The sequence below is a fragment of the Ovis aries genome, chromosome 4, assembly GCF_016772045.2.
Source record: "Ovis aries strain OAR_USU_Benz2616 breed Rambouillet chromosome 4, ARS-UI_Ramb_v3.0, whole genome shotgun sequence".
Taxonomy (NCBI): domain Eukaryota; kingdom Metazoa; phylum Chordata; class Mammalia; order Artiodactyla; family Bovidae; genus Ovis; species Ovis aries.
The window spans coordinates 108,113,651-108,127,248 of NC_056057.1; the positions used below are offsets into that span (position 1 = coordinate 108,113,651).

At 44.4% G+C, this 13,598-nt stretch overlaps 1 protein-coding gene across 1 annotated transcript; it reads right to left on the minus strand.

Moving 5' to 3' along the window:
* Positions 1–6,135: 6,135 nt before the first annotated feature.
* LOC101102806 (olfactory receptor 2F1-like) lies at positions 6,136–8,707 on the minus strand. Its single transcript, XM_027968401.3, has one exon. It carries the CDS (start codon positions 7,894–7,896, stop codon positions 6,955–6,957), a length of 942 nt encoding a protein of 313 aa, XP_027824202.2. The 5' UTR covers positions 7,897–8,707; the 3' UTR covers positions 6,136–6,954.
* Positions 8,708–13,598: the final 4,891 nt, after the last annotated feature.

Sequence of the window (13,598 nt, forward strand, 5' to 3'; positions counted from 1 at the left end):
GTGCCCTCAACCCTGCAGCAGGCCACTGCTGACCCACGCCTCTGCCAGAGACTGCTGGACACTCACGGGCAAGTCTGGGTCAGTCTTTGGTGGGGTCACTGCTCCTTTCTCCTGGGTCCTGGTGCATACAGGGTTCTGTTTGTGCCCTCCCAGAGTCTGTTTCCCAGTCCTGTGTACGTTCTGGCAGCTCTATGGTGGGTTAATGGTGACCTCCTCCAAGAGGGCTTATGCCACACCCAGGTCTGCTGCATCCAGAGGCTCTGCCCCCACGGCAGTCCACTGCTGACCCGTACTGCCACAGGAGACACCCAAACACAGTTCTGTCTCAGTCTCTGTGGGGTCTCTGGGTCCTGGTATGCATACAAGGTTTGTTTGAGCACTCTGAGAATCTCTGGCAAGTATGGGCTTTGATTCTAAACGTGATTTTGCCCCTCCTACCATCTTGCTAGGAGTTCTCCTTTGCCCTTGGACATGGGATATCTCCTTAAAGTCACTCCAGCACAGCGCAGCTGCTGCTCCAATGCCATGTGGCAGACGTGGGGCATCTCCTCACCCTTGCTCCAGTGGTGCTCCAGAGCATTTAGATAATGCTCATAACTTCAGAGCATTATCTAAATAAAAAGGATTTGTAGTAAAGATATGCGCGATGGGCCATAAAATCTAATGAAATGGAAATGAAAACAATTCAACCCAAGTCTTTCTAACAGGGTTTGAAGATAGGGCTCTGGCTGGATGGGGGTGAAGAGGGCAGAGCAGCTTTATGCTATCCTCTGTCTTTCCTATTGAGTTGGAACCTACCCAGTTCCTTCTTTCAGTCCTTTTGTGGCTGGAAGGTATCATTGTAGAAAATGCCAAAAATAGAAACTGGCTTTGGCACAATACCCAGCCCTGGCTTTCCACAGAGCCTATTTCTTTCATCAGTGCAGTAAGTAACCAAGCTATGGTCCCCAAATGTGGTTCATGAGTGCCGAGAACAGCACCTGAAATTCTCACCACTGAAGAAAGTGAAATGCACAGTGAGAGTCACAAAAAAGAATACAAGCTGGGAGGAAATTTTAGGATTATCATCTCAACCTCAATGGTTACAAGTGAGGCTGAGGCTCAGAAAGCAGAAGTGATTTTCTCAGGATTGTTCTGCCAGTTGGGAGCAAAACTGGAACTGAATCTGAAATCTGATGACCTCAATCCCATGTTCTTCCTGTTACATCACATATGTTACCATCTGGAGCATCAAGAGGGTATCACAGCCACTACTGGGGAGCAGCACCACCATAGGTTTGATTTATAGAGAAGGGGGTGTCAGAAAAGATGTGGTGTTTGGATGCTGCTCCTGGGGAATCAGATGGAAACTTTGAACTGTCATAAAGGGCTCTAAAATCACTGCAGATGGTGACTGTAGCCATGAAATTAAAAGATGCTTACTTCTTGGAAGAAAAGCTATGACCAACCTAGGCAGCATATTAAAAAGCAGAGACATTACTTTGCCAACAAAGGTCTGTCTAGTCAAGGCTATGGTTTTTCCTGTAGTCATGTATGGATGTGAGACTTGGACCATAAGGAAAGCTGAGTGGCAAAGGATTGATGCTTTTGAACTGTGCTGTTGGAGAAGACTCTTGAGAGTCCCTTGGACTGCAAGGAGATCCAACCAGTCTATCCTAAAGGAGATCAGTTCTGAATATTCATTGAAAGGACTGATAGTGAAGCTCCAATACTTTAGCCACCTGATGTGAAGAACTGACTCCTTGGAAAAGACCCTGATCCTGGGAAAGATTGAAGGTAGGAGAAGGGGATGACAGAAGACGAGATGGCTGGATGGCATCACTGACTCGATGGACATGAGTTTGAGCAAGCTCTGAGAGTTTGTGATGGACAGGGAAGCCTGGCATGCTGCAGTCCATGGGGTCACAAAGAGTTGGACACGATGCACTGAATGCAGGAACACAGACTGAAGGGTAGCCTGGCCAGATCAGTGGACTGGCAGTCCAGTTTGCCAAGTACCAACTGACCTCTTTCCACTTTATCTATAAAAGGGAAACATCCACCCCATAGTGAAGTAGAAGGATGGAGCCCACATACCTGGACTCTCAACTTTCTCTGAAGCCAGGAGATAGAATTGGAAAACTGCCTCCACTAAGCCCAGCTCTTTCACTCCCCTTTTCTGATTGCTAACAAACAAACTGCTTAAAGGATAGAGTATTTTCTGCTTTTTATTGTGCGCTTTCTAGTTTGAACAGAGACTGGCATATAGAGCTGGTGGACTGACTGACTGACTGAACATCATTTATTCATTGAGAAGTGGTTCCTTTAAATTTCATTGTCTTATCTAGGAGCTCAGTGTAGAACCTTAGTATTGATGTTTTCACAGAGTTCACTCTGTGAAATGACTCTAATCAGAAGGGTCTCTTGAAGGATAATAGAGTTTTTGACTCCTGATAGTAACTGTCCTTTAAATACATTGAGTTTCTCTTTAAAGACTCAAAAGGGCCAAAAAGACTTTAAAGGGCTGAAAAAAAAGTCCTAAAGCTCAACCAATGGAATCGGAGCAGAAAATAGGAAATAGGAAAATATTTTGTACAATTCTCATGAATTGGTATCTTCTTTGGATAAACTACATGTATGCACTACAACTGTGGACAATAGAAATTAAGTTTTATTTACAAAAGATACGTTTTAATTATTAGGATTCAGTTCAGTTCAGTTCAGTCGCTCAGTTGTGTCCGACTCTTTGTGACCCCATGAATCACAGCAGGCCAGGCCTCCCTGTCCATCACCAACTCCCGGAGTTTACCCAAACTCATGTCCATCGAGTCAGTGATGCCATCCAGCCATCTCATCCTCTGTCATCCCCTTCTCCTCCTGCCTGCAATCCCTCCCAGCATCAGAGTCTTTTCCAATGAGTCAACTCTTTGCATGAGGTGGCCAAAGTACTGGAGTTTCAGCTTCAGCATCAGTCCTTCCAATGAGCAGCCAGGACTGATCTCCTTTAGGATGGATTGGTTGGATCTCCTTACAGTCCAAGGGACTCTCAAGAGTCCTCTCCAACACCACAGTTCAGAAACATCAATTCTTTGGCTCTCAGCTTTCTTCACAGTCCAGCTGTCACATCCATACATGACCACTGGAAAAACCATAGCTTTGACTAGAGGGACCTTAGTCAGCAAAGTAATGTCTCTGTAATTATTAGGATTAGAAGATGTCAGTAGATTATTGTCCCAACTATATAATAATTTGATGAAGAATTATAGCTCAACAAGTATAGAACGAACATCAGTTGACCACTTCCAACTTTTAATGGGTTTTTATCAAGCCTCATCCACAAAGTTTGCTCATTCAACTATTTGATGAGCATTTTTGTAGGCAGGTTATGTTTGAAAGTATAGTAGAATATCACACTGCTCAAAGCTGCTTCCATAGACCTGTGATAAGGGTAAAAGAAAATATACCAAAGTATAAGTGCTTTCGGTTTGTTCTTTCAGGAGAAACTCTTGAGGTTTCTTTGCTGTAGAAGTCACAGACTGCAGGCAAACGGCAAGCAGATGCCTAAGTGTGAAGGCTTTTGTTGGGGGAGAGATCTTTGAGGAGGAATAGAGAAAGGAAAAGATAATCTGTTGATCTGGGGGAGAAATTGATAATATAAAAATGAGAAGAGTCTGAAAACGAGAGTTAACAAATTTTTCCCAGGGAATAGGGCTGGGTGCCTCAGATGGGAGTGGGAGTGGGAGTGGGAGGGAAAGGGGCTTCCTTAAGTGGCGTTAGCATTAGCAGTAAAGAACCCGCCTGCCGCAGCAGGAGATACGGGTTCAATCCCTGGGCTGGGAAGATCCTCTGGAGGAGGGCATGGCAACCTACTCCAGTATTCTTGCCTGGAGAACCCCATGGACAGAAGAGCCTGGTGGGCTATAATCCATGGGGTCTTAAAGAGTTGGACATGACAAAAGTGACTTAGCACACACATACGTGATAGGGGAAAGGACCAGGGAGGGGATTAAGAGGAGGATGGAGGCTGGTGGTCATGGTCTTAGGGGGAGAGGGTAGCAGAGAGGGGCTAAAGCAAGGAGTGAGAGGAAGGGAAGGGGTGGGAAGGGGGGAGTCTTCAATAAAATTAAAAATGAAAGTTTTGCTAGAACATACACAAATGGCCAACACACACATGAAAAGATGCTCAAGATCTTTAGTCATTAGGGACATGCAAATTAAAAACACAATAACATGTCATTTCACACACACTGGGATGGCTACAGTCAAACAGAACATAAATTTTGCCAAGAAAGCAGAGAAATTGGAACTCTCATTTATTGCTAGTGGGAATGTAAAACAGTTCGGCTATGGTGAAGAGCAGTTTGGCATTTGCTCAAAAAGTTAAATATAGAATTACCGAATGACCCAACAGTTCCACTCCCGGGTATGTACCCAAAAGAATTAAAAACAGGTTTTTCTATTAATAACAAAAACTTGTACGTGAAAGTTTATAGCAGTACTATTCACAATAGCCCAAAGTTAGGAAAAAACCCAAATGTCTATCACCTGATGAATAGGTAAAAAAACAGGTGGCTATTTCCATACAAGGGAACATTATTCAGACATAAAAAGGAATGAGGCCTTGCTACATTTGACAATATGGATAAATTTCAAAAATAATATGCTAAGTGAAAGAAGCCAGACACAAAAGATCACATATCATATGATTCCATTTATATGAAATGTCCAGATCAGGCAAATCCTTAAAGACCGAATACACTGTGGCTTTAAGAGCCTGGGAGGAGGGAGGAATCAGTTCAGTCGCTCAGTTGTCTCTCATTTGTGTGTGACTCTTGTTGACCCCATGGACTGCAGCATGCCAGGCCTCCCTGTCCATCACAAACTTCTGGAGTTTGTTCACATTCATGTCCATCGAGTTGGTGATGCCATCCAATCGTCTCATCCTCTGTCATCCCCTTCTCCTCTTGCCTTCAGTCTTTCCTAGTATCAGGGTCTTTTCCAATGAGTCAGTTCTTCATCAAGTGGCCAAAGTATTGAAGCTTCAGCTTCAGCATAAGTCCTTCCAAAGAATATTCAGGACTGATTTCCATTAGGATTGACTGGTTTGATCTCCTTGTGGTCCAGGGAACTCTCAAAAGTCTTCAACATCACAGTTAAAAAGCATCAATTCTTCAGCACTCAGTCTTTTTTATGGTCCAACTCTCATATCCATACATGACCACTGGAAAAACCATAGCTTTGACTAGACGGACCTTTGTTGGCAAAGTAATGTCTCTGCTTTTTAATATGCTGTCTAGATTGGTCACAGTTTTTCTTCCAAGGAGCAAGTGTCTTTTAATTTCATGGCTGCAATCACCATCTGCAGTGATTTTGGAACACCCCAAAATAAAGTCTGTCACTGTTTCCATTGTTTCCCCATCTATTTGCCATGAAGTGATGGGACCAGATGCCATGCATGATCTTAGTTTTTTGAATGTTGAATTTTAAGCCAGCTTTTTCACTCTCCTCTTTCACATTCATGAAAAGGCTCTTTAGTTCCTTTTCGCTTTCTGCCATAAGGGTGGTGTCATCTGCATATCTGAGGTTATTGATACTTCTCCCTGCAACCTTGTTTCCAGCTTGTGCTTCATCCAGTTCAGCATTTCCCATGATGTCCTGTTTAAAGGGTATGAAGTGCCTTTTAGGGGTGATGAAGATGTTATGGAACTGTGTAAGCATGAGGTTCCATGACATTGTGAATATGCTAAATTCCACTGAATTGTACACTTTAAATGGTCAAAATCTTGAATTGTATGCGATGTGAATTTTACCTCAGGTTTGAAAAATTGTTTTACTAGGAATTTTCAAAGGTACTTCATCTCCTCCTCCTCAATCTTTCGATATTTTCTTAACAGACTCAGTTTGAATTATTCTCAATTTATATTTTGTTTGTTTGTGGGTAAGATAAACCAGACAGCTATAATATTTATGTAAGAGATGCTTCATTCCGATTTTTAAAAATAGTTTTAAACATTTTTCCAGATAAAATATCATGGTCTCACTTTACATTCTAGGATGTTTTGAGCTCAATCATTAATTTTTGTGTCAGTAGAATGAAAGGATCACTAACAGGGAGTTGTGATCCCTTCTTTCTTAAGTAGCCTGACTTACCTCTGATGGTCTGTGCACGATTCTTAGGCAAGCATGAGTTCTGATAATATCCTTCAGCTTTCATAAGAGCATATCCTTAGACCTGATTATGTAGAGAGATGTTTGCGGTTATGAACTTTTCACTTTTTGGCCAGCCACTTGCCACCATGGCAAGTTTGAAAGGAAAATGCGAGACGTGATATCCACTGACTCATATGGAGCCAGCCCTGTTCCTCATGGATGTGCGGATAATTACTGCGACTTTGGCTCCAGGTCCCCCTGTGAACTCTCCACCCTTGGAGCTGAGTGGGACCATTGGTGACCACATGATGACCCTTTTACCTCTGGCCCAAGGCCTGTTTGATCCCATGGGCATGGTGAATCTTGTAAGTCACAACTTTTCCTCTCTTTTTTTCCCCAGTCATTTCAGAAAAGCTTAGACTTGTGGCTGTAGAATTTAGGAAATAGACTTTCTTGGCATAAATTCTGTGCACTGCCCAACATTTCGATTTAGTCTTCCTTTCTAATTCATATATACCAGTATATCTTTTTTTTCTCTCCATATAATTTTCTGTGGACTGTATGTGTTTCTAAGTCGTTGTAATTCACATTTTTTAAGACTAAGTCAGGGACCAAAAACAGAGCCCAGAGATAAAATTCCATTTCTCTGTGGACTTCAAACGATGGTGCGGGATTGAGGCCCCTCCCATCGGCTCCCTCACACAGACACACACCACACACGTGCACTCACATGTCCACACACGTACATGCACGCACAGTAGGCGGCAGGCACGCTGCCCTGCCCACCGTCCTCAGAGCGAAGCCCTTGAGCCACAAGGTCCCAGGCTACCATGTTGATTCAGAGCTCCTCGTCAGAACCCGAGTCAGAGCAGCCTTTATCTCCTTGTTCCTCAGACTGTAGATGAGCGGATTCAACATAGGGGTCACCACCGCGTAGAAGAGCACCACCACCTTGTCCTGCTCGGCAGAGGCGGTGGCGCGGGGCTGCATGTAGGTAACCAGGGCCATGCCGTAAGACATGGAGACCACGGTGAGGTGCGAGGCGCAGGTCCCGAAGGCTTTGCGGCGCCCCGCGCTGGAGCGGATCTGCAAGACGGCGGCCACAATGCGCGCGTAGGACAGCGCGACTAGGCAGCAGGGCACCAAAAGCACCACCACGCTGGATGCCAGTATGACCGCCTGGTTGAGGGTGACGTCCACGCAGGCTAGCCTGACGAGCGCCAGTGTCTCACAGGCCACGTGGTTCAGCACGTGGCGCCCACAGGTGGGCAGACGCACGGTGACCGCAGTCTCCACCGCCGCGTTCGCCAGGCCCACGAGCCAGGAGACGGCGGCCAGGCCTGCGCAGAGCCGCGGCCCCATGACGGCCGCGTAGCGCAGGGGGTTGCAGACGGCCACGTAGCGATCATAGGCCATGGCGGCCAGCAGCAGGAACTCGGTGCCCCCCAGGGCCAGCGAGAAGAAGTGCTGGGTACCACATCGGGCGGAGGAGATGGTCTTCTTCTCCAGGAGGAAGTGAGCCAGCATCTGAGGAACCCCGCTGGAGGTGTAGCAGATGTCCACTACGGAGAGGTTGCCGAGGAAGAAGTACATGGGCAGCTGGAGGCGGGAATCCAGCCGGACCAGGACGAGGATGAGTCCGTTGCCCAGCAAGGTCAGCAGATAGGTGGCCCCGAACAAGACAAACAGCCCAGCCTGGGTCTGCCGGTCCCCGGAGAGGCCCAGCAGGACAAACTCACTCACCCAGGTCAGGTTGTTCCTCCCCATGGAGCAGGCGGGCCAGGCTGCCAAGGGAGGAGCGGAGGCAGGGAAGGGCAAGTAAAGGTCTCTCTTTGGGAGTCTGGGATTAAGCCATGGGCCAGGTCTGGAGCTGGAAGTGGGGCACCTCCCCTCAGGTTCCTTAACCTAGGTGCTGAGGGGACAATGCCATGAGGCGGGAGGGAAAGGGAGATTTGAGTTCTCACAGTGGACTCAAGGATGAAGTCCCTGTTCTGGTCGTCCTTAAGCATCTAGGATCCAACACAGTTACAATTACATAGGATATACGCGATCAGTGTAAAAGGAAAGATAGAGGAAAAGATGGTGGAGAGAAGGGAGGAAGGGTGATAGGAAAGAAAAAAGGGAGTAAAAGAGAAAGAAAAACTAGGGAAGGGAGGTAGGAGAGCAAAAAATGAGGGAAGGAAAGTGGAAGGCAGGGAAGAAAGGAAAGAGTCTCCAGTGTGGGGTGGCCAAAGACGACACTTGAGCTCAAGAGGAGCGCCTAGGGGTCGATGCCTAAGTCTGAACTCACTCGCTCCTTATGTTTTCTCTGATGTTCAGGTCTGGGTTTCTGCCTAGTCTTCTCACATAGCTCTTGTGCCCAACAGTCTGGATAAAGTTTAACTCAGTATCTCTAAGCCCCTGCTGTGTGTCACGGACTGTGCGAGACATCAGACGCCTGTCTGTGAAACAGAAATACAGAAGCACAAGTTCTGTTCCTTTGGTTCTTATAATTTAATCAGGGACACAGACTAAATTAATAATTACAAAAATTAATTATGTATAATTGTGCTAAGTGCCAGGAAGGAGAAGAACAGGGTTTCTAGTTAGTTAATTAAATTTGCAGCTGTAATTAAATTATGACTGCAGTTGTGCCTTATTTCTCAATAAAATGCAATTTATATAGTAAGTTGTGGGCATTTATTTAGGTGTTTAAATAAATGGTAAACAACGTAATGAGAACATTCGTAAACCATTGATACTTACATGTTTGTACTGAGTATGAAGTGACTGACATCTGCTGACTTTTTTAGGGGGAGTGAATTCTTTCTCAGCTAAGATTGCACTGGGTTATTTTCCTTCCAGCACATTGACCAGTCTTCTATAAACATAAATAAATGTCATCAGCTTTTTCTTAATAGAAACAGAATCTTAAGGTGTATTTCTTGCTCTTAAAATAGTAAATTAATTAATTCAATTCAAAATATTTATTGAGTATATGAGGCACTATGCTTTCAGCCAATTTCTGGGAAATACTGCCTTTCTATGTTAGGAGTTTGTTTTAGAAAATCAGCAGTGCCACAGAATCAAATAAAAAATTTTAAAAATTGGATCTTTGTAAAGTCTATGAGAATCAAATGAGACAGTGTAACAAAGGACAAAGGCAATATATCAGTGTTAAGGAAACCAGAGTGGAGCCACATAATCAAATACAACAGAATTGAGAAGGGTAATCTAATTCAGTCTTTCTGGCTGGGAGCAGGGCCCGGACTCTGGTGGAGGAGAAAGCCAAGAGCTGGATGAAGCAGGTAGCTCTTGCCGTCTGTTCAGCCCTGGGCCTGCAGTGGCCAGCAGGTGTCACTGTAGAAACTGCAAAGAATAGAAACTGGCTTTAGGGTCTCAGGATTCGAACCCAGTTCTGCATCCGGAGTGTAGGAGCTGGTGGCTGGGATTCTGAGCACTGTCCCAAGGAGTCCGTGGCTACCCGCAGAGCTTAGTCCTTGGGTCAGTAGAGAAAGTAATTCAGCTCTGATCTCTGGAGGTGCTGCAACATCCAGAATCCTCACCTTCAGAGTTGATGTCATGGATTCACATTCCCTCCAGAAGGTCCCTGTTACTGTTTGAGAAAGTTAAAAATGTTAGAAAGGAAAGAAACCACAGAGATCAGGTATTGCATCCATTTCATTCTACAGATGGAAACCAAGGAAATGGGATGAGGTGACTGGCACTGGGGTCAGGTCTACCTGGGAGCAAACCTGGAACAGGCCTGGAACCTGAGGCTTCACGCTGTGCTGCACAGCTCAGTTCTCACTGAGCCTGTTAGTGAGGGCTGGGAAGGGGTTCTAGAAGGATGTGGTCTAGGAAGGGAGGCACTTGAAGAATCTTAGTTTGGAAATCCAGGACAGCTATCCTGCCACGCAGAGAAATGCTATGTGATGAGTGGGAAAATCTTTGAATGAGAAATCAAGGGATCCAAGTTCTAGTTAGCCTGCTGTGTGCCCTGGGCAAGTTAGTTGACCTCATTGAACCTCAGTTTCTCCATTTGAAATGTGGTAATAATAATAATGTCTGTCTCACTGTATTTTGAGTAAGAACAGATAAAGATATGAATATGAATGTGTTTGTAAATTACTAAGTAAACACAAAAGGCTATTTTATTATACTCAACAGGTGAGGTCAATTTGCCTGGTGATAAGGGAATAAGAAACAATATCAATTTGTGCTATAATGGCAAGAGAGTTAACAGAATGTGGGCCATAAAGCCCCTTTGCAATAAATCTTCTTACCTAAGTCACCTAATTAAAAAGATCCTGTTTAAATAAAATGAGTTAATGTAGAGTCTGTCTATACTCAGTGAGTATACCATGCTCCACATACAGTATAAGCACAATATCTTTTTTTTCAACAAAAATTTGATGTTTTTAGATGATGATAAAACATTGATTTTATTAATAGATGGCTTTGTTCTCAGCTTTTGAGGATAATTAGAGAATTTCTTTCCACTTTGCTTGACTTAGTGAACATTTACTGAGCACTGAGTAGAGCCTGGACCAGTGGCAGGTGCCGGGGTGAGAAGGATCAATACAGCCTGGTCTCCATCTCCAGGAACTCAGCCTGGCAGGTGGATAGAGAGGATAAGTTACCATGATCTTATCAGAGAACATTTGAGTATCAAGTCTGGTAACTGGAGACATCAGTTCAGTTCAGCTCAGTCGCTCAATTGTGTCCAACTCTTTGTGACCCCATGGATGGACTGCAGCACGCCAGGCCTCCCTGTCCATCACTAACTCCCAGAGCTTACTTAAACTCATGTCCATTGAGTCGTGATGCCATCCAACCATCTCATCTTCTGTTATCCCCTTCTCCTCCTTCTTTCAATCTTTCCCAGCATCAGGGTCTTCTCCAGTGAGTCAGTTCTTCGAATCAGGTGGTCAAAGTACTGGAGTTTCAGCTTCAGCATCAGTCCTTCCAATGAATATTCAGGATTGATTTCCTTTAGGATTGACTGATTTGATCTCCTTGAAGTTCAAATAGAGTTGGACTATGTAAATAGCCAGGAATGTATGTAGAAATACTAATGTAGAAGCAAAGAAATAAACAGTGCATTTGCTTCTTGAGAAAGTAGATATGGTTTATGGCACATGTAGATTGGTAGTAAGACCTGGAGACCTGGTTTTCAATTTGTATCAATAAACCATCTAGGTATTGTTGTAAGTCACTATGTTTTCGAATTGTAATTTCTTCATCTGTAAAATGAGTGAATTAGGTAAACACTAAGATTTCTACTCGTTCTAAAGCTCTGCAATAAATGAATTTATGTAAGCTGCATGTAAGATAAAAATCTTTGCTTTTGATCATCCTAAATATGGGTAGCTAGTGAGACTGTAGGAAATAAGATATGGGTTACTGAGTTTAAAGTTCAAAGCATTAATATCACACATAACTGTTTGGTGAGGTGCCAATGAATGAGACTAGGCTGACTTGAAAACCAGAGGCTAAGGAAATAGGGAAGGGACAAAACAAATAGAAATGGGAGAATGACTTGGGTCAAGGCTGAAAGACTTGTAGGCTTTAACACATGAGTTTCTTTTCAAAGTTCGTCCCAGATATTCATAATGTGAGGTAATTCCTAACACCAGATCAGGGTCCAAACCTGAGAAAACAAGGAATCCATGTCTATCTTTGGTTCTTATACCAATCCTGCTTTCTTGGTTCCTTTTCAATATAATATAAATGCCATAAAGCTAAGAAAAGAGTCTTACGTCTTTTGATCTCCACTCTTTAGCTCATTGAATGTATGTCTGTATATACTGAGCACTTCAGTTTATAGGGGGGTTGGATCACTGACCAAGGCCAAGGACTTTGTCGGGTGGGAAGAATCAAAGTGCCTCCAACTGCAACCAGTGAGAAAAACCCAGTGGAGGATCCCAGGACAGTCCTGGCTGCTCCTGGGGTTTTGGGTTCTATTTTCTCACCTTCCTCCTATTCTTCTCAATGGAGGACTCACCAAGGCTGAGTGCTTACCTTATGCATGGAACTCACTTTAGGTGAGGGGGAACCGTCTTTCAGGAAGTCCTTGAGGCAGCTGTCCATCCTCTTCTTGGAAATGAAGCTTTACTTTCTCAGTCTTAGCGATACCTTTTCACAACCTAAGAATCCCCAGAGGGCAATTACTTGCTCTTGCTGTGTTTTTTCATTCATTCTTCCCCTCCTCCCACTCCAGCTTTGTCTCAGCAACCACAGCTCCCCACTCTTCTAAGTTCCCAATGGGATAAACATTCTGAAAATGTTTTACCCCACTTTTAATTGTCTTTCTAGTTTCCAGACTAATGAGCTCTTCCCTCACTTTTTTGGGTCTTTCACTGCTTTTCAAGGCTATGACATTGCTGAGGACTTTTAGCAGGAGTCAGGAGACAAGACTGTTTACACCTCTGACTTGAGGGGGAAGGATTGCAGTTAACTGGGAAGAAGTAGAACTAAACTCCAGATATGAACTCCTAACTAAGAGAAGACGAATGCATCTTCTCCCCTCCTTCCACATATATAGTTTTAGTGACCAGGGAGTAGTGAGTAAAGTAAAAATTGTCAAGGAGAACCGTCACGTCCATGCCCTGGAAGCCTTCGAGAAGTCGCAAGTTCATAGTCATTGAAATCCTGCCACAGTCTCCTTGGTGGTATCCCATCTCACATGACTTGAGTTGTGCATTCTCATGCTATCAAAAACTTGTCCATTTTTCACCAAACTTGACTTCCCAAATCTTAATCATCTTCCATGAAAGTTTCGGTCTCTTCACCAGAATCACTCCAAGGAGCAGAGAAAACAGTGGGTCAGTGTGGGATTTTTCCCTATTTACTTATCCATTTCCTCAACAATAGAACATGGTTCTTTAGTAAGATGGGAAGAAAAAAGAGAGACAAGGTTAGCAAGTAATCCATTAGAGTTTTCCTGTAATAGTTGCCCAGTATCCCAGGTTGAAGGTCAGGAAGGGCAGCAGTAAGGAGATACCCCTCTTCCAAGGTAAGGAGCAGCAGCTGTGCTTTGCTGGAGCAGCTGGGAAGAGATACCCCACGCCCAAGGTAAGAGAAACTCAAGTAAGATGGTAGGTGTTGCAAGAGGGCATCAGAGGGCAGACACACTGAAACCATACTCGCAGAAAACTAGTCAATCTAATCACACTAGGACCACAGCCTTGTCTGACTCAATGAAATCAAGCCATGCCCGCGGGGCAACCCAAGATGGGCGGGTCATGGTGGAGAGGTCTGACAGAATGTGGTCCACTGGAGAAGGGAACGGCAAACCACTTCAGTATTCTTGCCTTGAGAGCCCCATGAACAGTATGAAAAGGCAAAATGATAGGATACCAAAGAGGAACTCCCCAGGTCAGTAGGTGCCCAACACGATACTGGATATCAGTGGAGAAATAACTTCAGAAAGAATGAAGGGATGGAGCCAAAGCAAAACCAATACCTAGCTGTGGATGTGACTGGTG